This window comes from Oncorhynchus mykiss, chromosome 25 (genome assembly GCF_057628025.1).
Source record: "Oncorhynchus mykiss isolate SJ-2025 chromosome 25, ASM5762802v1, whole genome shotgun sequence".
NCBI classification, from domain to species: Eukaryota; Metazoa; Chordata; class Actinopteri; order Salmoniformes; family Salmonidae; genus Oncorhynchus; species Oncorhynchus mykiss.
Genome location: NC_143046.1, coordinates 26,018,384 through 26,041,640, shown reverse-complemented (window position 1 = coordinate 26,041,640; position 23,257 = coordinate 26,018,384). Strand labels below are relative to the sequence as shown.

Genomic DNA, 23,257 nt, shown 5'->3' with positions numbered 1-23,257 from the left:
CTGTATATTATAGCACAAATGAATCATTATAGCTAAACTAATAGCTAACTAACTAGACTGGTTGGGTTCCGCACCCCCTGATCTGTGACATAGAGGTGATCATACTGCCAATGCGATTGCACAGATCTGGTACATATTTCTTTGATGTTAGAATCTCTGTCTAAAGCACAGTACCAAATGTATTTATTTGCCAGAGTAAGTTACTCTATGGGCCATTCGGGCTCAGACAAGGCTACTTGCTTATTGCTCTTTTACTTTGAAGATATCTATGTGTGTATGTAACAAATAACACTGTGTGACCAATCATTTATTAAGAAAGGATGAGAATCATTTATTTATAAAAGAGTTTTATTCCTCTCAACATTAAATGAATCAGCAACTAATAGATACATTGAACATAGTACACGTGGGCAGTTATCCCCCCCCCTTATTTTCTAAATCAACCTGCTTCATGTCAAAGGTCTACCTTGCTGCATGAATCTGTTCATGTATTTTCAGGTCCACTTTAGAATAGAATCTGTTCCCACAGTCCGTGCAGTTGTAAGGCCTCTCTGCAGTGTGAATGACCCTGTGTTTCATCAAGCCACTCTGAAGGCTGAAGCTCTTCCCACACTGAGAGCAGCTGAATGGCCTCTCCCTCGTGTGGCGCTGCATGTGTACCCTGAGGTGGCACATGTACACAAAGCCCTTACCACACTGGGAGCTGGTGAAGGCCTTCTTCCCTGTGTGGTGGTCTTTCAGGTTTCGGAGCTGATGGAAGCTCTTCCCACAGTGTGGGCAGCTGAAGGGTTTGACCCCCAGCCCTCCGTTGTGTTGATCATCAGGCCGTAGGGGCTGTCCTCGTGGGCCCCCACAGCATGCCCTGTCCCCTGGGTGGGTATAACTAACCTTGGGAGAAGGTCCTGCTCCTTCCTGGCCAATGGTAATGGAGGAAGAGGCTCCCTGGTCCATCCCCCATGATGTCAGCCTAATCTCTGTTGACGACTCAGGCTGATTATGGGGGAAACTGTGGATGTGATCATCTGGGAAACCAAGTCCCCCCAGTCATTGGGCTCTTCTTTGATATGGACCACATGGGCCTTTGTCTCTTCCATCCTTTCAGAGACACAGGAAGAGCTGGGTGTGGCCGTTTCCCGTGGACCCTCTCTGGGAGAGCGCTGGGTCCACCTGGCTGGAACATCTCCTGTTTGATAACACAACCTTACTCTGCTCCTGAGGATGGAACAGAACAAAGTTATAGATCCTATATTGTGTGGGTGTGTGCATCTCTCCTCACTCACCTGACAGTGCCTCTTCTATCTCCTCAGTGTCTCCAGCACAACCACATCTCCTACACATCCCACTCTGCTCTTTCTCTTCAACTTCCCTCCTTTTCCTCTCCTCCACGCCATCCCTCCATCTCTGCTCACACTGCTGCAGCCACTCCTTCAAGACGTCCACTTCTTGCTTGCTCCATGTCACTTCCTCCAGGAAGCTGTCCTTCACCAACCGATTGATCTCATGCACAGCGGTTTTGAGGACCGTTTCCATGACTCCATTGAGCTGGTACTGGATGGTGAGTATCTCCATCTCTAACTACAACATTTTCAGACAAGATAGAACGGCCAAAGGGGGCGGTGTTGCAGTCTACTGCAGAGATGGCCTGCAGAGTTCTGTCCTACTATCCAGGTCTGTACCCAAACAATTTGAACTTCTACTTATAAAAACCAACCTCTCTAAAAACAAGTCTCTCACCGTTGCCACCTGCTATAGACCACCCTCTGCCCCCAGCTGTGCTCTGGACACCATATGTGAACTGATTGCCATCCCATCTATCTTCAGAGCTCGTGCTGCTAAGTGACCTAAACTTAACACCCCAGCCATCCTACAATCTAAGCTTGATGCCCTCAATCTCACACAAATTATCAATGAACCTGCCAGGTACCACCCCAAAGCTGTAAACATGGGCACCCTCATAGATATCATCCTAACCAACTTGCCCTCTAAATACACCTCTGCTGTTTTCAACTAAGATCTCAGCGATCACTGCCTCATTGCCTGCATCCGTAATGGGTCAGCGGTCAAACGACCTCCACTCATCACTGTCAAACGCTCCCTGAAACACTTCAGTGAGCAGGCCTTTCTAATCGACCTGACCCGGGTATCCTGGAAGGATTTCTTTTTTAAATGCTCACCATCTTAAATTAGCATGCCCCATTCAAGAAATGTAGAACCAGGAACAGATATAGCCCTTGGTTCACTCCAGACCTGACTGCCCTTAACCAACACAAAAACATCCTATGGCATTCTGCATTAGCTTCAAACAGCCCTGTGATATGCAACTTTTCAGGGAAGTTAGAAACCAATATACACATGCAGTTAGAAAAGCTAAGGCTAGCTTTTTCAAGCAGAAATTTGCTTCCTGCAACACAAACTCAAAAAAGTTCTGGGGTCTGTAAAGTCCATGGAGAATATGAACACCTCCTCCCAGCTGCCCACTGCACTGAGGATAGGAAACTGTCACCACCGATAAATCCACTATAATTGAGAATTTCAATAAGAATTTTTCCACAGTTGGCCATGCTTTCCACCTGGCTACCCCTACCCCGGTCAACAGCACTGCACCCCCCACAGCAACTCGCCCAAGCCTTCCCCCATTTCACCTTCTCCCAAATCCAGTCAGCTGATGTTCTGAAAGAGCCGCAAAATCTGGACCCCTTACAAATCAGCCGGGCTAGACAATCTGGACCCTTTCTTTCTAAAATGATCTGCCGATATTGTTGCAACCCCTATTACTAGCCTGTTCAACCTCTCTTTCGTGTCGTCTGAGATTCCCAAAGATTGGAAAGCAGCTGCGGTCATCCCCTTCTTCAAAGGGGGGACACTCTTGACCCAAACTGCTACAGACCTATCTATCCTACCCTGCCTTTCTAAATTCTTCGAAAGCCAAGTCAACAAACAGATTACCGACCATTTCGAATCCCACAGCACCTTCTCCACTATGCAATCTGGTTTCAGAGCTAGTCATGGTGCACCTCAGCCACGCTCAAGGTCCTTAAAGGTATCTTAACCTCCATCGATAAGAAACAATATGTGCAGCCATATTCATTGCCCTAGCCAAGGCTTTCGACTGTCAATCACAACATCCTCATCGGCAGACTCGATAGCCTTGGCTTCTCAAATGATTGCCTCGCCTGATTCACCAACTACTTCTCTGATAGAGTTCAGTGTGTCAAATCGGAGGGCCTGTTGTCCGGGCCTCTGGCAGTCTCTATGAGGGTGCCACAGGGTTCAATTCTCGGGCCAACTCTCTTCTCTGTATACATCAATGATGTCGCTCTTGCAGCTGGTGAGTCTCTGATCCACCTCTACGCAGACGACACCACTCTGTATACTTCTGGCCCTTCTTTGGGCACTGTGTTAACAACCCTCCAGACGAGCTTCAATGCCATACAACTCTCCTTCCGTGGCCTCCAACTGCTCTTAAATACAAGTAAAACTAAATGCATGCTCTTCAACCGATCGCTGCCTGCACCTGCCCAGCAACACTACTCTGGATGGTTCTGACTTAGAATATGTGGACAACTACAAATACCTAGGTGTCTGGTTAGACTGTAAACTCTCCTTCCAGACTCACATTAAACATCTCCAATACAAAATTAAATCTAGAATTGGCTTTCTATTTCGCAACAAAGCATCCTTCACTCATGCTGCCAAACATACCCTCGTAAAACTGACCATCCTACCAATCCTTGACTTCGGTGATGTCATTTACAAAATAGCCTCCAATACCCTACTCAACAAATTGGATGCAGTCTATCACAGTGCCATCCGTTTTGTCACCAAAGCCCCATATTCTACCCACCACTGCAACCTGTACGCTCTCGTTGTTTGGCCCTCGCTTCATACTCGTCGCCTAACCCACTGGCTCCAGGTCATCTACAAGACCCTGCTAGGTAAAGTCCCCCCTTATCTCAGCTCGCTGGTCACCATAGCAGCACCCACCTGTAGCACGCGCTCCAGCAGGTATCTCTGGTCACCCCCAAAGCCAATTCCTCCTTTGGCTGCCTCTGCTTCCAGTTCTCTTCTGCCAATGACTGGAACGAACTACAAAAATCTCTGAAACTGGAAACACTTATCTCCCTCACTAGCTTTAAGCACCAGCTGTCAGAGCAGCTCACATATTACTGCACCTGTACATAGCCCATTTATAATTTAGCCCAAACAACTACCTCTTCCCCTACTGAATTTATTTTGCCTTTGCACCCCATTATTTCTAATTCACACATTCTTCAACTGCAAATCTACCATTCCAGCTATATTCTATTTACTTTGCCACCATGGCCTTTTGCGTTTACCTCCCTTGCTCACATTGTAAATATACACTTTTTCTACTGTATTATTGACTGTTTTTTACTCTATGTGTAACTCTGTTGTGTGTCTCGAACGGCTTTGCTTTATCTTGGCCAGGTCGCAAATTTAAATGAGAACTTGTTCTCAACCTGCCTAAATAAAGTTAGGGGAGGGGGAATGTATTTATGTGACAGAGTAAGTGCCTCTATGGGCCATTCAGGCTCAGACAAGGCTACTTGATTATTACTCTTACTTTGAAGATGTGTGTGTAACAAATAACACTGATAAATCATTTAAGAAAGGATGAGAATAATTTATTCCTCTCAACATTAAATGCGTCAGCAACAACACATTGAACATAGTACACGGGGGCAGTTTTTTTCCCCACTCTATTTTTCTAAATCAACCTGCTTCTGCTCAAAGGTCTACCTTGCTGCATGAATCTGTTCATGTCTGCTCTAGAATTGAATCTGTTCCCACATTCCGTGCAATGGTAAGTATTTCTAACCAAAAGGAGAAAGACTATTCTTCAAAACAACTTTAAGATTTGCAAAAATTAAGTAATCAACCATCACAAAAAATAGTCAGAGTTAAAAAGCTCCATGAACAGAGCTGTCTTTCGCCTTTTATAGAAAGTACATCCTTTTATCTTTGTGACAGTTAGCAGATGTGCAGAAACATGCCCTGGGAACAGAGTTGTAAGAAGTAATTTAGTTCATCTGTGTAGATCATGATAGCTGATATCGCCTCCACTCGCTGTTCCTTCCTGCAAATCCCACATAGCTAAATTCCTGCCGATCGTAAACACAGGAGGTCACATACGGTGTCACATCCAAGCAGCTCATAAATCTGTACGCTCAGATTTATGACTAAGTCACAAGACAAGCCTGTATCAGTAAAAATAACATAACAGTAGACAATTATCTTAAGTAAAAACAGCATAGTATGTCTAATTAAACAGTATAGTATGTAATTAATATTTAATTTCCACCACATAAGGGATCTCTGCAGTGTGAATGACCCTGTGTTTCTTTAAGCCACTCTGAAGGCTGAAGCTCTTCCCACACTGAGAGCAGCTGAATGGCCTGTCCCCCGTGTGGCGCTGCATGTGTACCCTGAAGTGGGACATGTACACAAAACCCTTACCACACTGGGAGCAGGTGAAGGCCTTCTTCCCTGTGTGGTGGTACTTCTGGTGGTGTTTGAGATTTCGGAGCTGAGGGAAACTCTTCCCACAGTGTGGACAGCTGAAGGGTTTGACCCCCAGCTCTGCCATTGTGTTGATGCTCAGGCCATTGGGACTGGTCTCGAGGGCCACTACAGCATGCTCTGTCCCCTGGGTGGGTATCAATGACCTTGGGAGTAGGTGCTGCTCCTTCCTGTTCCATGGTGCTGGAGTTAGAGGTGGAGGGTCCCTGGCCAATTGTGCTGGAGGTAGAGGCTCACTGGTCCATCCCCCAGGATGTGAGCTCAATCGCTGCAAATGACTCAGGCTCATCATGGGGGAATCTGGGGATGTGATCATCTGGGTAACCAAGTCCCCCCAGTCATCGGACTCCTCTTTGATATGGACCACCCTCTCTTCCATCCTTTCAGAGACACAGGAAGAGCTGGGTGTGGCCATTTCCTGTGGACATTCTCTCTCTGAGAGAGTGCTGGGTCCACCTGGCTGGAACATCTCCTGTTTGATAGCACAACCTTCCTCTGCTCCTGAGGATGGAACAGAACAAAGTTATAGTTCGTTTATCAGGTGTGTGTGTGTGTATGTATATCGCTCCTCACTCACCTAACAGAGCCTTTTCCCTCTCCTCAGTGTCTCCAGCACAACCACATCTTCTACACATCCCCCTCGGCTCACACTCTTCCCTCTTCTTTTTCTGCTCTCTCTCCTCAACTGCCCTCTTCCTCTCCTCCTCGCCGTCCCTCCATCTCTGCTCACACTGCTGCAGCCTCTCCTTCAAGACGTCCACTTCCTGCTTGCTCCATGTCACTTCCTCCAGGAAGCTGTCCTTCACCAGCCGAGTGATCTCATGCACAGCAGTTTTGAGGACTGTTTCCATGACTCCATTGAGCTGGTACTGGAAGGTGAGGATGGCCTCTGACATAACTGCAACAACATCAATCCAACACTGGAAAAATCAACCCCCCTTCCCTTATTGGTACCAGTCCCAGAGTTCAGTCTTCTATGGATGAGCTGCCCCCCTTGTTTCCCAGTTTGGTTCACTATAATGGAAAGACTTGGATTTAGCCTCCTACAGATCACACCAATGCCCAGAGTCAGGTATCTCTTCCTCCTAGAAATATGGGAAAGCTGTCAAATACATTAAATGTGGTCTTAATGTGCTTCAAATATCTTGTCAGTAATAGAAGGTTCACCTACCAATAAATTTAGCCCTGAAACATGACTGTGACAAACAAATTAATAAACCCTTACTTACACCACGTTTGGCTGTGGTTAGGTAAACCACATAACGTTATCGCATTTCAAGCTTGCTAGCTAGTAACGTTAGGTGCTTTAAGCAACGCATGTGTATTTACATACTGTTTAATAATACAATCATTTAGATATGTCTCAAATTCCCCCACCATAATGACTAACCGTCCTGCCCTCCTGCACAGTAAGTTGAAATGGAATTGTATTTTACTCCTGGTTTCCCCTGGACTGTTTCTGTGCCACCCAATACAATAGAAAGCAACGGTAGAATGTAAATACACCCGCGTTTCTAATAGCATCTAGCTAACTAAGCTAATAACACAGGGTTGTGTAGCAGCTTTCTGACCATTTGACACAAACAAAAATATACTTACCACTTTCCAAACGTTATTTTTTGGTGTGCGTCAACAAATCAACTAGTTACAAAACCTCCTACCTATCTCTACTAGAACTGTACAGAGGTAAAAGAGACAGGCAGCTACTATATATTAGTGATGTCACGTTTTATACCGGAACTCCGAGGCATGCGTAGAAACCGCTAAGCAGTTTATCTCGAAGCAGTGTGCTGTTGCTTTTATCGCTTTGTAAGAAGCACGTGATCAATGACGTCCGAATCGTCGTTTTGTCGAACGACCACCTGATGTTTCTGTAGAAGACAAAAAAGTTACCCCAAAGATTTTATCTACGGCTACCCAGCGCGTGCGACGTAAACTATAATAATTTGGCTATTCTAAATTATTTTGACCAGCAGCTGCCACTAGTGTACGTGTTGATCAAAGCCAAGAGTAATTAACATATTTTCGACCCAATTAGCTTGAAATGCTCAATGCTTCAAGAAGCTTCGTTTCCCGAACACTACTTTATATTATAGCACAGATTATACATTATAGCTAAACTAATACCTAACTAGACTGTAGAGGATGGGTCCCTCCCCCACTGATCTGTGACATCAAGGTGATGATACTGCCAATGCAATTGCACAGATCTGGTAAATATTGTTTGATGTGACAATCTGTCTAAAGCACAGTTCCACAAGTATTTATTTGCCTAAGTTGCTCTATGGGCCATTCGGGCTCAGACAAGGCTACTTGTTTATTACTCTTTTACTTTTAAGATGTGTGTGTGCGTGTGTAACAATTAAATAGCACTGTGTGACCAATCATTTAAGAAACGATGAGAATAATTTATTCAAAGAGTTGTATTCCTTTCAACATTAAATTAATCAGCAACTAATAGATACATTGAACATAGTACACGTGGGCAGTTATATTCCCCCCCCCGCCTCATCTCAAAGGTCTACCTTGCTGCATGAATCTATCTGTTCATGTCTTTGCAGGGCCGCTCTAGAATTGAATCTGTTACCAGTGGTAAGGCATCTCTGCAGTGTGAAGGACCCTGTGTCTCTTCAAGCTGCTCTGAAGGCTGAAGCTTTTCCCACACTGAGAGCAGCTGAACGGCCTCTCCCCCGTGTGGCGCTGCATGTGTACCCTGAGGTGGCACATGTACACAAAACCCATACCACACTGGGAGCAGGTGAAGGCCTTCTTCCCTGTGTGGTGGTACTTCTGGTGGTCTTTCAGATTTCGGAGCTGAGGGAAGCTCTTCCCACAGTGTGGGCAGCTGTAGGGTTTGACCCCAGCTCTGCTGTTGTGTTGATCATCAGGCCGTAGCGGCTGTCCTTGAGGGCACCCACAGCATGCTCTGTTCCCTGGGTGGGTATCACTGACCTTGGGAGTAGGTGCTGCTCTTTCCTGGTCCATGGTGCTGGTACTATAGGAAGAAGCTCACTGGCCCCATGATGTGACTTCAATCTCTCCAGACGACTCTGGCTCATTATGGGGGAATATGTGGATGTGATCATCTGGGTAATCAGATCCCCCCCAGTCATCAGCATCCTCTTTGATGAGGACGACATGGGCCTCCCTCTCTTTCATCCTTTCAGAGACACAGGAAGAGCTGGGTGTGGCCATTTCCCGTGGACCCTCTCTGGGAGAGTGCTGGGTCCACCTGACTGGAAGATCTCCTGTTTGATAACACAACCTTCCTCTGCTGCTGAGGACAAAACAGTAGAAAGTTATAGATCCTATATCGTGTGTGTGTGATATATATATATATATAGATACACACACACACACATCTCTCCTCATTCACCTAACAGAGCCTCTTCTCAGTGTCTCCAGCACAACCACATCTCCAACACATCCCCCTCGGCTCGCACTCTTCCCTCTTATTTTTCTGCTCTTTATCTTCCCTCCTCTTCTCCTCTCCATCCCTTCATCTGTGTTCACACTGCTGCAGCCTCTCCTTCAAGACGTCAACTTCCCGCTTGCTCCCAGTCACTTCTTCTAGGAAGCTGTACTTCACCAGCCGAGTGATCTCATGCACAGCGGTTTCGAGGACCGTTTCCATGACTCCATTGAGCTGGTACTGGAAGGTGAGGATGGCCTCTGACATAACTGCAACAACATCAATCCAACACTGGAAAAAAAAACACTTCACTTCCAAAGTTCAACAAGCTATGAAACTGGCACGTAGCTTCCAGATTACACCAGCACCCAGGGAGTCCACCTGGAAACAGGAACAAACTGTCAAATACATGATAAGGGAGACCTTGCAGTGTGGACTGTCACCTTGCCAGTGAAATAGGGAAGCTCAGCGACAAATAGCTAAACATTTTGTTTGCCTGAATGGCTATTAGTAATAGCTAGATATTTAAGACATTATTAGCGTCATAGCTAGTTAGCACTACCCGAGCTACTAGTTAGCTGGATAGCAGAATGTTGTCCTGCTTTTCTTGCTAGCACAGTAGCAAATGTTATCAAGTTCGCTTACCTAGCTAGCTTGTGATACCACAGGAGTGGTAGCAGCTTCATTTGACTCGAATAGAAAGTATCCTAATACTTGCCAAACGCTGACACATAGTTCGTGTCAATCAGCTAGTTGGAAACGTTCAATCCCTCATCCTAGTGCCAATGTGTGTAACAATATGTGCTGACTGTGTGCACAGGTAACAAGGTTAGACGGCTGGGTCCCGCCCCCTGGCACGTGCTTCAAGGGGATCATCACGAGAAGGTGATTGCGCATAATTAGTCGCCAGACTAGATATACTATTTATTAAAAAATAAGTCTCTTTTCGCAACTGGCTTGAGAATACAATTATTTTGGTTGGTCAGTTACTGAATGATGATGGATATCTACTCTCATATGCAGAATTTCTTGATACATTTCGAATTCCAATAACCCTGAAAGAATATGCAATTGTTTTTGATGCGATTCCAAGGAGGGTTGTATTTCTTTTAAATTCCTCTGTGGTTGATGTAAGTAACAGAGTTACATGAAAATATATTAATTGGCAATATTAACATCAAAGATAAATATAGTAATAAAAGGATTAGAAATATTGTTTGTGATACTACAATTCCTTCAGGAAGATTTTTTTGGTTGAATATCTATGTTGATATACAATGGTGGAAAGCATGGGAAATAACTAACAAATATTGAATCAGTAACATGGTAAAGGAAGTTTCATTTAAAATATTACATAGAATTTATCCTTTATCAAGCTGAATATTGACTATAATTGTGATTTTTTTTTTTTTTTTTTTTTTTTTTTTTTTTTGCCTGTAGTGTAGTGTAATTATTTGGATTGACATATAGAACTTTGTTGCATAACAAATAGGACCGGTTGAACAATTGAATGGTTTTGATATTATGATATATTTCAGAAGTTGTGACATTGATAAAGATGTAGTATATTTCATTCAACTGCTAATAATATTAGGTACATTTGATATTCACATATGCAAATGGTCGAATTCAAAAGCTAACTTTTATCACTTTATAAATTAATTTAAACAATATGGCATTACTTTAAACAAAAACGAAAAACAAAAAGGCAATTCGAACTTGTTTTATTATTAATGAATATGATTTGTTTGTTTAGGATTCCTGGCAATGTAAATAGTTTGTATGTATGATTGTTTGCATGTGACTATTCCTCTTTTGTTTGTGGATGTAGACTCTATAATAAATAGATGATCTCTTATCTACATTGTTCCATGAAGTAGATAGATAACCTTCACAATGTTCGACTGGTGGAAGACTCCTTCTTAAACATACTGGGCTTCGGAATGTATGAACAGGAATAGCAAGTAACCTATATTTGCATGTTCAATGCTTGTTCAAGAATGAAACTACACTGTTTTTTTAGGTGCTGTGTGACAATTGTAACCTTATAAGGTTCCTTTTTCTGGGCCTCCTGAGTGGGGCAGCGGTCCCAGGCTGTGTCCACAGCCGGCCGTGACCAGGAGACCCATGAGGCGGCGCATGGGACAAGACTATAACTATCAATTGGATATCACGAAATTGGGGAGGAAAAGCTGTAAAAGTTTTAAAAATGTTTTTTTAAAAGTGTCTTGTTCTGGCCTGTAGGTAAATCATTGTTTGAAAGGCCTATACCAGTAGAACAACCATTTATTCAGATCAACACTCCCAGACTCTTGTGAGGAAAGGTGTGGCTGAACACCAGCCTCTACCTCCCCACTAACTAACTCAGATTACCAGTTTAACTCTGTATTCAAAATAGTCATTTCGCCCTCCATTGGTTAGTATTAGTAAACTCTCCATATCCCCTCCTACACTAGCAACATGATATAAATCCTACAGTCAGTGTGTTTATTGCCCTTTTCCCTCTAAAACCAAGAGGTAATAATTAACCTCTCAACTAAAAGCATTGAATGATGAAACTCTTGAATAGCTATTTCAAGTGGAGAAACAGCCCATGTTCCTAGATCAGCTTACTCTTTACTTGATCTCCTGGCCTGATGATTAATACCAGTTACAGAATTATACTCTCTGTTATATCTTGAGTTATCATAACAGTGTATTATACATAACAATGTATTGTACATTTAAGCAATAAGGCACGAGGGTGGGGTGGTATATGGCCAAAATGCCACGGCTAAGGGCTGTTCTTATGCACGATGCAACACGGAGTGCCTGGATACAGCCCTAAGCTGTGGTATATTTGCCATATACCACAAACCCCCAAGGTGCCTTATTGCTATTATAAACTGGTTATCAACGTAATTAGATCAGAAAAAATACATGTTTTGCCACACCAGTGGTATATGGTCTGATTGGTATACCACGGCTGTCAGTCAATCAGCATTCAGGGATCGAGCCACCCAGTTTATGAAAGAGTTTATACCATGACATTGTTGTCATGGTTGTCTTGAAGGGCATTCTAGAGGAATAATTATTTCCCTATAACACACGGTATATTCACACCTTATAAAATTCAATGGCTATAGTTCATTTTTAGAAGTTAGTTTGAGATGCTTTTGAAATGTATGTTGTACTAAATGATAGTCTTAACCAAAGTTCCCTCTAAACTGTGCGCGTGCACATTCTTGTCCATCTCTGTACCCTGTTGTTGGTCCCGGGTTTCTTTGCAGCAGATGAAATATTAGCCCATAGGGCTTCTTCTCCCTATGGGCACGATTAAATTTCACTCAACTTTCTAGAGCAGTGGTCACCAACCGTTCGATCTCCAAGACATTCCTAAAGTGTTCCTATTTTTTTAATTAATCTTGGTCTGTTGGCAGTAGCTGCACCTGACTCAGCTTCCCTGTGCGCCAGGTAGGCAAACTGTTGCCATTTTTTAACAATTTCATGTCTCTAAACTAAAGGTACATACTCTGCCTTTTTGTAACTTAAAGCCAGTGGTGGAAAGTACTCAATTGTCATTGTAGTGCCTAAATTGTCCCAAAAAATTGTCCCGATACAATTTCCATTCTTTTCAATCTCATTGACAGTAGCACTGCACACAACAATACTCATTTTGATCTCAGGGTCTTCAAATGTGCGGGAAACTGAGTTCATGTGTTCCAGGGGTCACTCCACTTCTGGTTTCCAATGAAACGGGGTGGCAGGTTAACCTAGTGGTTAGAGCGTTGGACAAGTACTGGAAAGGTTGCAAGTTCAAATCCCCGAGCTGACAAGGTAAAAATCAGTCATTGAAAATAAGAATATGTTCTTAAATTACTTGCCTAGTTAAATAAAGGTAAAAAAAACACTGGCCAATCCTTTTCCATTCAGGATTTTGCCTAGTTTCCACATACCTCCACAGTGATGCGGATGCGTTCTATCTAATAACAGAGATCCTATGACTGTCCCCAGGACTATGTACTTGAGCACTGACTGTCCCCAGGTGCCAGTTAACCCACGGGGGAGGGGGGAGGGGGGAGGGTGGGGGTGACCTGGTACTTTTAAAAAAATCCCTTTTTCTAAAAACATTTCATTAAATAACTAAAAAAGTGTAAACTGTAGCCATTTATTTCCCTTTATCGTTTATTCGCCGAAGCATGACCATCCACATACCAATTGTTTTCCAAACGTTTATGTTTTGTGTCATCAATTAGACGTTGTTCTAAGGGGGTGGGGGCAGTTACCCCGTAGTACCCTTTCATTCATTTATTTAAGTCCAGAAATGGATGTAGCAACTAGAGATTCTAGCTTTAACACAATAAATGTTCAGTACATTTACTGTGCTTAAAACAGTTTAGACCATTCTGTGCATACGAGTGGGGTGTGGCCTCTGAAATGCAAGTCTCTCGTTAGCTGGAAGTAATTTGCCATTGGTGTGTTTATAGTAGTGATGGGAAGTTCGGCTCTTTTTACTGAAAATCTTTTCGACCCGTTCAGTCAAAAGAACAAATCTTTAGACTAATTTTGTTCGAGTCAGTAATGCCGAGAGCACACAGGACCCCTGCTGGCGAACGGTGAACTGAAAAGTCGAAAGAGTCATGATTTTACAAGCTTCTCGTTCACAATAGGGGACTTATTGAAGCTGTCATTTGTGACTGAGACATGTGTGATTTAAACAGTATACATTTTTTGATTGCTATGCATACAAATAAGATTAATTCTTGATACACTTTAAACTAAATTGTGGCCACAACCGGACTAGATTGTGAACGACTGTGCGATAAGCACAATGTCATTTGCGAACTGCAGCCCCTCAAACAATTAGTTCTCGAGTGTGAGTTGAGCAGATTCTAGAGGCTGTGTATGTTTTGGTTCTACAAACCTCAAAGCGGTGTCCATCATAACATTTAATGATCAATTATCAGCGATCAATTATCAGTTCTAAACATGTATGTTTCTCCTCTATGCTCGTGATCTATTCCCTGCGAGTGTAACGGATGTGAAATGGCTAGCTAGTTAGCGGTGGTGCGCGCTAATAGCGTTTCAATCGGTGACATCACTCGCTTGAGACTTTGAAGTAGTGGTTCCCCTTGCTCTGCAGGGGCCGCGGCTTTTGTGGAGCAATGGGTAACGATGCTTCGTGGGTGTCAGTTGTTGATGTGTGCAGATGTGTGGTTCGAGCCCTCGTATGGGCGAGGGAACGGACTAAAGTTATACTGTTACACGAGCATGTCCGACAGTTGGTGTTCGGAGCCGGAGGAGCGTGTACTAATCCTGCTGTAGGATTCATTGAGAACGAACGTCTAAAATGAACGAATCACTCTGAAAAACGAATCAATGACTCTCGAGTCAGTAAAAAGAGTCGTTCAAAAATAATGAATCGTTTGCGAACCACACATTATTAGATGATAGGTCCTCTATATAGACTGCCAATGAACCATGATACTACCGCTTACTTCAAGCCACCAGAGTGGGCGCAGTGCTCGTCTCTCAATTGCTCAACATTGCTATCTACCGCCCAAGTAAAGAACCAGCTGTATTTTGCCTGTCAATGACTGTTTGGTTTTAGGAGCATAAATAAAACAAATTTTTCCTGATAATATAAACTTTTAGAATGACTATGGACTGTTATACTAACTGTTACACTAATATACTAACTAATCTTCTTGCTCGCCTTTCATGTTTATAGAATAAACACTCAAAACAACACAATAAACAAGAGTTAACTTTTATTGTAACAACAATGCCGTTTCTTGATTTAATTGGATATCTTATCCATCCACTCTTAATTTCTTTGATGAAAGAACAGCGCCCAATGTTGTGTTGTCCCAGGCAACGTTCCATTTTACAGATGTAGATCTTGAGACAGAGACAAATGGAATGGGTCAAAATGTTCCGTGTGTGTGTGTGTGTGTGTACACAGTGCCTTCGGAAAGCATTCAGACCCCTTGACTTTTTCCATATTTTGTTACGTTACAGCCAAATTCTAAAATTGATTAAAAAAAAACAACAAATCCTCAGCAATCTACACACAATACCCCATAATGATAAAGCGGAAACAGGTTTTTAGAAATTTTTGCAAATGTATAACAAACAAGTACTTTATTTACATAGGTATTCAGACTCTTTTGCTATGAGACTCGAAATTGAGCTCAGGTGCATCCTGTTGCCATTGGTCATCCTTAACATGTTTCTACAACTTGATTGGAGTCCACCTGGGGTAAATTCTATTGATTGGACATGATTTGGAAATGCACACACCTGTCTATATAAGGTCCCACAGTTGACAGTGCATGTCAGAGCAAAAACCAAGCCATGAGGTCAAAGGAATTGTCCATAAAGCTCCGAGCCAGGATTATGTCGAGGCACAGATCTGGGGAAGGGTACCAAAAAATTGTCTGCAGCATTGAAGGTCTCCAAGAACATAGTGGCCTCCATCATTATTATAATGGAAGAAGTTTAGAAACACCAAGACTCTTCATAGAGCTGGCCGCTCGACCAAACTGAGCAATCGGAGGAGAAGGGCCTTGGTCAGGGAGGTGACCAAGAACCCGATGGTCACTCTGACAGCTCTGGAGTTCCTCTGTGGGGATGGAAGAACTTTCCAAGGATATCCATTTCTGCAGCACTCCACCAATCAGGCCTTTATGGTAGAGTGGCCAGACGGAAGCCACTCCTCAGTAAAAAGCACATGACAGCCCACTTGGAGTTTGCCAAAAGGCACCTAAAGACTCTCAGACCACGAGAAACAAGATTATCTGGTCTGATGAAACCAAGATTGAACTCTTTGGCCTGAATGCCAAGCGTCACATCTGGAGGAAACCTGGCACCATCCCTACGGTGAAGCATGGTGGTGGCAACATCATGCTGTGGGGATGTTTTTCAGCAGCAGGGACTGGGAGACCAGTCAGGATCGAGGCAAAGATGAACGGAGCAAAGTACAGAGAGATCCTTGATGAAAAAGTACACAGCCAAGACAATGCAGGAGTGGCTTCGGGACAAGTTTCTGAATGTCCTTGAGTGGCACAGCCAGAGCCCCGACTTGAACCTGATCGAACATCTCTGGAGACCTGAAAATAACTGTGCAGCAACGCTCCCCATCCAACCTGACGAGAGCTTGAGAGGATCTACAGAGAAGAATGGGAGAAACTCCCCAAATACAGGTGTGCCAAGCTTTTAGTGTCATACCCAAGAAGACTCATGGCTGTAATCACTGCCAAAGATGCTTCAACAATGTACTGAGTAAAGGGTCTGAATACTTATGTAAATGGTATATTTCAGTTAGAATATTTTTATAAATTACAAGGATTTCTAAAAACCAGTTTTTGCTTTGTCATCATGGAGTATTGTGTGTAGATTGATGAAGAAAAAAAACAATTTAATCAATTTTAGAATAATGCTGTAACCTAACAAAATGTGGAAAAAGGTCAAGGGGTCTGAATACTTTCTGAAGGCACTGTATATGCAAGCATGCGTGTTCTGTACCTGTTAGGAGCGATGCTCAGGTGTTTGTTGAGCAGCTCACACAGTAGTTTAGAATACAGCAGGTTCTGTTCCTCACTGATAGCTCCAATGGTGTTGACAGAACCGTGTGGTTCCCCCAAACATCATCATCTGGTCTGGAAAGATGTCAACGAAAAAGTACTGCAGAAATCAAAATACTTTTATCTACCATAATGTCAAGCCTGGTCAATACACATTTATTTTGTTTAATGGCTTAATACAATGTGAATGATTCATTGTATGTTGACAGGCAAACAGTCACACCCATTCTTCTCAAAAGTCCCTCAGTTCTAAGAGCTAGTGCTGGTCCACAAGTGTTTTAGGTACAGATTATAGCTGTAGATTTTAGTTCCATTTCATTCCTTCCTACTACATCGGTTTGTGAGCTATGGAAAAGTTAAGACACTGTATACAACACTACTTGAAATGGGTTCTGTACATTAATTTGCACTATAGTTATTTTCTTTTTACCCACCTCAGGTCCTGGATTTCCCATAGCTTTGGACAGTTCCATTAGTTTCAGATTGCAATCTGGTAAATCCGAGACAGTCCATTTAGTTTGTTACGCTTCATCTGGTATATACACTACATAAGCAAAAGTATGTGAACATCTGCTTGTTGAACATCTCATTCCAAAATCAGAGGTATTAATATGGAGTTGGTTCCCCCTTTGCTGCTATAACAGCCTCAACTCTTCCAGGAAGGCTTTCCACTAGCTGTTGAAACATTGTTGCAGGGACTTGCTTCCATTCAACCACAAGAGTATTAGTGAGGTCGGGCACTGAGGTTGGCTCGTAGTCGGTGTTCCAATTCATCCCAAAGGTGTGTGATGGGGTTGAGGTCAGGGCTCTTTGCAGGCCAGTCAAGTCCTTCCACACAGATCGACAAACCATTTCTGAATGGACCTTGCTTTGTGCACAGGGGCATTGTCATGCTGAAACAGTAAAGGGCCTTCCCCAAACAAATTTGGAAGCACAGAATCCGAATTGCAATTCGTACAATATGTTACAAATTCCAATTTGTTGTGGCTAACGTTAGCTAGCCTAAGGGAAGGCTTAAGGTTAGGTTAAAGGGGTAGGGGAAGGGTTAGCTAGGGGAAGGGTTAGCAAACATGCTAAGTAGCTGCAAAGTAGTTAAAGTTGCTAATTAGCCAAAAATGTAAAGTTGTCCATGATGAAATTCAAACACGCAACCATTGGGTTGCTAGTCGTTTGTGTTATACTCCCACCCACCCTACTCTCACTTTTGCCTTAAGTAAACTTGTCTTTTGTAACCATACCAAACGTAACATATACTATATACTTTCCCAATGTTTCATCTCGTCTATGATACCAGGCTGCAAATAGAAGTGCACCAGTCATGGAAGCCGTGGCTACATGTGTGTTCACCATGAACACTGGCATAGTTGTAAGTTTACTTGAAGCAAGATATATGGGTAAACCGCCTGTGCTGAGGACCAGTCGACATGTTAAGCAACTGTGTGAGCATATGAATGAGGTTTGGCTGCTGAAGTGTTTACCCACCAGTGGCAACAATAGAGGGTGTTATACATCTAGTGTCAGTACTATCGTTTCAACTCAGAACAGTCTCCAATGTAATCTGATACCATTCTATCCAGTGACCCTGATTGAACCCCAGAAATGGTGCAAGGCAACAAAGATGGTTGTCTGTATAGCGCAGGTGGAGCGGGACTACATCAGTCTTTGATTTGACGTCTAAAAATACGTTACATCAGCCAACAGATACATCTACCAGAAATTGCAGAGGATAAATACACAAAAAGTCAAGACATGTTTCTATTGCTGTCCTCTATTGGTGGACATGGGCTGCATGGCAAACATCAAATGTCATGGGCACTCTATACCATACATTCAATGATATACAAAGTCCAATTATTTGCATATGTACAAAAGGCAAATATACACACCTAGCAAATCACTCCACCAGCGCAGAGTGGTTTACATTAGGCTAGGAGGCTATCAACTATACCTTGAACTTTACCTAATAATTTAACACGATAGTCTGAGGTAATGTTGAACTGCTTCATGCATGTCAATGCAAAGTATCCAGTAAGTTAAAGATAAAGGGAAAACAGAACAAGTTGTGATCAATGAGAATCACTTTATTGGAACATCAAAGCCAAGGGTCCAGTACAAACCAAGGGTCTGCATAAAGCAAGGGTTCATTTATCAATGCTGCTCTACGTCAGCCCAGAAACTGGGCATCTCTGCTGGTCTCTCCACAGCCTACTCTAATGCTGTACTACCGTTATTAAGGTGTGGGGGAAAGGAAGGGTCAGCTCCCATTGAAGTTCAGATCCCCTGATCAGCCGAAGGTAGAGTTGTTCCAGGCTACGTTCGCTGCCTCCACGTCAAAGAAGTTGACGTAGATCCTGACACAGACACGAGGAATGGGTTAATATACTGCATGAACACTTCATATGTATGTGTGTGTCCATTACCTGTCGGGGGAGATGCCCAGGTGTTTGTTGAGCAGTCCACACAGTAGTTTAGAGTATTGTTTCTGAGCTCCTTCGATCTTTCCAATGCTGTGAAGGGAGCAGAGAGCACAAGGGTCTCCTTTCCCTCCAAACATCATCAACTGGTCTGGGATGATGTGCACAGCAAGGTACTGAGAGAGACACACAAACAGAGCACAGGGCATACAGTCAGTGGGAGCTGGAACAATCGTGTTTGAAAGGCATGAGGAAAACTCAAATTTCACTGTCATGGTTGTTCATGTAAATTTGTAATAAATAATAACTAGTTGTTGGATTGTGTGTTACAGTATTTCTGTCCTGGACCTGTCAAAGTACAGCAGACCTGCAGCACTGTAAAGCCTGTTCTATTTTTGGAATACTACACTATGCTCATGCCCAGTTGTATAACGGTTCTGTTATGGATAGGTAAAGACTGAAGAGGTCTCTCAAGGGAAACAAAAGGGGGTACCCTGCAATGTAATTTTCGGTGCAGAAAAATGCGTCAGCATCAAAGCAACTAGCTAGCTATCTACAACTGGGGCAAAAAAAGCATTGCTGTGCCAAGTCTGGAAGACTCACCTGCACAGGTTTGCCCATCGCCTTGGCCAGTTCCTCTGTGGCCTCAGACAACAGTGCAGGCGGAATGTCACTCTTGGCCACGTTAGTATTTACCAAAAACATAGGCATGTTGATCGCTTCGCTGAAGTTCTGTGTTGCAGGAATTTTAACCGTGTTCCACTCAGCTCTGATGCGGATGCAATCTGGAAGGTAGCTCCTTCTTCTCTGAGTTTTTATTGGCGGACTACAAACAAAAACGGTATATTGCCGCCACCTACCGCGTGGGGTGAAAACTGAGACATTTTTATGCAGAAAAAAAACTGGAAAAGGGAGAAGGCCGGGTGAAACGCACGCGACAGTCATAGACAAGTAAACAGCGACCACAAGTGGTTGTTCAGGCTACGTAGGCTCTGTACTGGGTCTTGGTTATGGAATGTAGGAAACAAACGGGACATTGACGCTCCAATTCGACAGATACCGTGGAATCAGAAAGACAAATTTGAAAACCCTGGCGGAATCGAGAAGAATTTGTACATTGGGCAGGAGTTGATTGGCATATTCAATCACGTAATGTGCGCACATTTTTTTTGTTTGTTACTGTTGGATAGGTTCTGAATACGGTTCTGAATGTCTTAGCTATTCACAAAGATTACTGAAACTGTACACAAATTGGGTTTAAAATCAAATGAAGCTATATGTGTATTTGTTGAACTTTCCAGTATTGAGGCAAATCATATATTATGTACGGTCATATGCTCAACAAACGTTGGAATGACGCTTCAAGAATAAATTAATCGGACATTCACAACACATTCAACCTACAACTCCTTTTCCACCAACTGCACGCAGTTGACTGCGTTTCGCAAATGACCGATCTCGAATAATTAACATTTTATACTGTATCCCATGTAGGTCATGCTCCTCTGGATCCTACTGACTGTTTTCTCTGCTAGTGAAGGTGAGTTGATGCTATGACACTGTTGATTAGGCCTGTCACTCAATACATCAATGGTTCCCAACCTTTAACCATTATTTTGACAAGGACTCATGCTGAGACCAAGGTCTCTTTTACAGATAAAAAAAATTATACACATCAATACAATATGAAAAGCACGAAAGAGATACACAACCCAGTCATTAAAAAACAAACACGTTTCATTAAAACGGTCCTCAATCAGCCATCGTAAATGCCCCAGAGGCACCAATTCATCCACTTTTCAAGAGTTTTAGTTTATTCCACAAGAAAGGTGGGGGGAAAAACTACAACGGATTTACCTAACTGTAGAGACCGAAGGAATCTCCAGAAGTCGTCATTTATACATCTAAAGGTTATGAATGATGTCAGGTGAGGCGGGAGTTTTTGTAAAATAACTTTATAAACAAAAAGAGAGCAATGCATCGATCTATGACACTTCAAAGAAGGCCAGCCTACTTTGTGATGCAGAATGTAGTGATGTGTCCTCAACCTGTCGCCCGTAATAAAGTGTTGTGCGCTGTGATGAACTGCATCCATTGGTTTCAGTGTATTGGTAGCTGCATTCATATACAGTGCATTCGGAAAGTATTCAGACCCATTCCCCTTTTCCACATTCTGTTACGTTACAGCCTTATTCCAAAATGTATTAAATATATTTTACCCTCATCAATCTACTCACAATAATCCATAATGACAAAGTGAAAACAGGTTTTTAGCATTGTTTGCAAATTTATGAAAAATGTAAAACAGAAATACCTTATTTACATAAGTATTCAACACTTTCAGAGACATTATTCTGTCGAGGAACAGATCTGGGGAAGGCAGATCTGCAGGCCTCCATCATTCTTAAATAGAAGTATGGGTGGTTTGAGCACTGAATGCTGATTGGCTGAAAGTCATGGTATATCAGACCATATACCACAGGTATGACCAAAAAAAAAAATTGTATTGTTCCAATTACGTTGGTAACAAGTTTATAATAGCAATAAGGTACTTCGGGGGTTTGTGGTATATGGTCAATATACCACGTCTCTGCATTGCGTTGTGCATAAGGACGCCATGGCTAAGGGCTAAATTAGCCATATACCACACACCCGTGCCTAATTGCTTAATGGTGCCAGGTTGAATTTCAACTACCTTTCAAACTGCCTCTATTCTGTTCTTTCCAGCCTCTTCTCAGAGTGCCTTCATTCCAAGATCTCTTTGTTACTGTTGCATTTTCTCTATTTTCCTCAGCAGAATGCACCACTGTATACAGTGCCTTGCGAAAGTATTTGGCCCCCTTGAACTTTGCGACCTTTTGCCACATTTCAGGCTTCAAACATAAAGATATAAAACTGTATTTTTTTGTGAAGAATCAACAACAAGTGGGACACAATCATGAAGTGGAACGACATTTATTGGATATTTCAAACTTTTTTAACAAATCAAAAACTGAAAAATTGGGCGTGCAAAATTATTCAGCCCCTGTACTTTCAGTGCAGCAAACTCTCTCCAGAAGTTCAGTGAGGATCTCTGAATGATCCAATATTGACCTAAATGACTAATGATGATAAATACAATCCACCTGTGTGTAATCAAGTCTCCGTATAAATGCACCTGCACTGTGATAGTCTCAGAGGTCCGTTAAAAGCGCAGAGAGCATCATGAAGAACAAGGAACACACCAGGCAGGTCCGAGATACTGTTGTGAAGAAGTTTAAAGCCGGATTTGGATACAAAAAGATTTCCCAAGCTTTAAACATCCCAAGGAGCACTGTGCAAGCGATAATATTGAAATGGAAGTATCATATTGAAATGGAGTATCAGACCACTGCAAATCTACCAAGACCTGGCCGTCCCTCTAAACTTTCAGCTCATACAAGGAGAAGACTGATCAGAGATGCAGCCAAGAGGTCCATGATCACTCTGGATGAACTGCAGAGATCTACAGCTGAGGTGGAAGACTCTGTCCATAGGACAACAATCAGTCGTATATTGCACAAATCTGGCCTTTATGGAAGAGTGGCAAGAAGAAAGCCATTTCTTAAAGATATCTATAAAAAGTGTTGTTTAAAGTTTGCCACAAGCCACCTGGGAGACACACCAAACATGTGGAAGAAGGTGCTCTGGTCAGATGAAACCAAAATTGAACTTTTTGGCAACAATGCAAAACGTTATGTTTGGCGTAAAAGCAACACAGCTCATCACCCTGAACACACCATCTCCACTGTCAAACATGGTGGTGGCAGCATCATGGTTTGGGCCTGCTTTTCTTCAGCAGGGACAGGGAAGATGGTTAAAATTGATGGGAAGATGGATGGAGCCAAATACAGGACCATTCTGGAAGAAAACCTGATGGAGTCTGCAAAAGACCTGAGACTGGGACATTTGTCTTCCAACAAGACAATGATCCAAAACATAAAGCAAAATCTACAATGGAATGGTTCAAAAATAAACATATCCAGGTGTTAGAATGGCCAAGTCAAAGTCCAGACCTGAATCCAATCGAGAATCTGTGGAAAGAACTGAAAACTGCTGTTCACAAATGCTCTCCATCCAACCTCACTGAGCTCGAGCTGTTCTGCAAGGAGGAATGGGAAAAAATGTCAGTCTCTCGATGTGCAAAACTGATAGAGACATACCCCAAGCGACTTACAGCTGTAATCGCAGCAAAAGGTGGCGCTACAAAGTATTAACTTAAGGGGGCTGAATAATTTTGCACGCCCAATTTTTCAGTTTTTGATTTGTTAAAAAAGTTTGAAATATCCAATAAATGTCGTTCCACT

General features: G+C 42.8%; 2 protein-coding genes, 2 long non-coding RNA genes and 2 pseudogenes across 7 annotated transcripts; 1 reads left to right on the top strand and 5 right to left on the bottom strand.

Moving 5' to 3' along the window:
• Positions 1 to 330: 330 nt before the first annotated feature.
• On the bottom strand, positions 331 to 1,569 carry LOC149971583 (uncharacterized; annotated as a pseudogene).
• Positions 1,570 to 4,624: 3,055 nt separating this feature from the next.
• LOC110504846 (uncharacterized) lies at positions 4,625 to 7,363 on the bottom strand. 3 transcript variants are annotated; one of them, XM_021583698.3, is made up of 3 exons: positions 7,141 to 7,363; positions 6,119 to 6,555; positions 4,625 to 6,042 (listed from the first exon to the last, which is right to left on the bottom strand). In XM_021583698.3, exons 2-3 carry the CDS (start codon positions 6,435 to 6,437, stop codon positions 5,306 to 5,308), a joined length of 1,056 nt encoding a protein of 351 aa, XP_021439373.3. In that variant the 5' UTR covers positions 6,438 to 6,555; positions 7,141 to 7,363; the 3' UTR covers positions 4,625 to 5,305. The 3 variants fall into 3 exon arrangements, with proteins under 3 accessions (XP_021439373.3, XP_021439371.3, XP_021439372.3); XM_021583696.3 differs by having other exon boundaries at positions 6,119 to 6,626; positions 7,141 to 7,350; XM_021583697.3 differs by having other exon boundaries at positions 6,119 to 6,643; positions 7,141 to 7,330.
• Positions 7,364 to 7,928: 565 nt separating this feature from the next.
• Positions 7,929 to 9,737, bottom strand: LOC149971582 (uncharacterized; annotated as a pseudogene). The gene is made up of 3 exons (XR_016491600.1): positions 9,599 to 9,737; positions 8,896 to 9,334; positions 7,929 to 8,818 (listed from the first exon to the last, which is right to left on the bottom strand). The product of XR_016491600.1 is annotated as an uncharacterized LOC149971582 (transcript).
• A 4,949-nt stretch (positions 9,738 to 14,686) lies between these two features.
• On the bottom strand, positions 14,687 to 16,542 carry LOC149971581 (uncharacterized). Its single transcript, XR_016491597.1, has 2 exons — positions 16,460 to 16,542; positions 14,687 to 14,833 (listed from the first exon to the last, which is right to left on the bottom strand). It is a non-coding gene; the product is annotated as an uncharacterized LOC149971581 (long non-coding RNA).
• A 2,040-nt stretch (positions 16,543 to 18,582) lies between these two features.
• mif (macrophage migration inhibitory factor) lies at positions 18,583 to 19,706 on the bottom strand. The gene is made up of 3 exons (NM_001124581.1): positions 19,536 to 19,706; positions 18,939 to 19,108; positions 18,583 to 18,869 (listed from the first exon to the last, which is right to left on the bottom strand). The coding sequence occupies exons 1-3, from the start codon at positions 19,641 to 19,643 to the stop codon at positions 18,803 to 18,805; spliced, it is 345 nt and encodes a 114-aa protein (NP_001118053.1). The 5' UTR covers positions 19,644 to 19,706; the 3' UTR covers positions 18,583 to 18,802.
• Positions 19,707 to 19,902: 196 nt separating this feature from the next.
• On the top strand, positions 19,903 to 20,963 carry LOC149971580 (uncharacterized). The gene is made up of 2 exons (XR_016491598.1): positions 19,903 to 20,086; positions 20,427 to 20,963. It is a non-coding gene; the product is annotated as an uncharacterized LOC149971580 (long non-coding RNA).
• Positions 20,964 to 23,257: the final 2,294 nt, after the last annotated feature.

Bases quoted from the DNA above. Each gene is read 5' to 3' on its own strand.
- LOC110504846 (XM_021583698.3), bottom strand. From the start codon at position 6,437: ATGTCAGAGGCCATCCTCACCTTCCAGTACCAGCTCAATGGAGTCATG. The intron at 6,043-6,118 runs GTGAGTGAGGAG...TTCCATCCTCAG, and splicing joins GAGGGAAAAGGCTCTGTTAG to GAGCAGAGGAAGGTTGTGCT.
- mif (NM_001124581.1), bottom strand. From the start codon at position 19,643: ATGCCTATGTTTTTGGTAAATACTAACGTGGCCAAGAGTGACATTCCG. The intron at 19,109-19,535 runs GTGAGTCTTCCA...TGTCTCTCTCAG, and splicing joins CGATGGGCAAACCTGTGCAG to TACCTTGCTGTGCACATCAT. The intron at 18,870-18,938 runs GTAATGGACACA...TGTCTGTGTCAG, and splicing joins CTGGGCATCTCCCCCGACAG to GATCTACGTCAACTTCTTTG.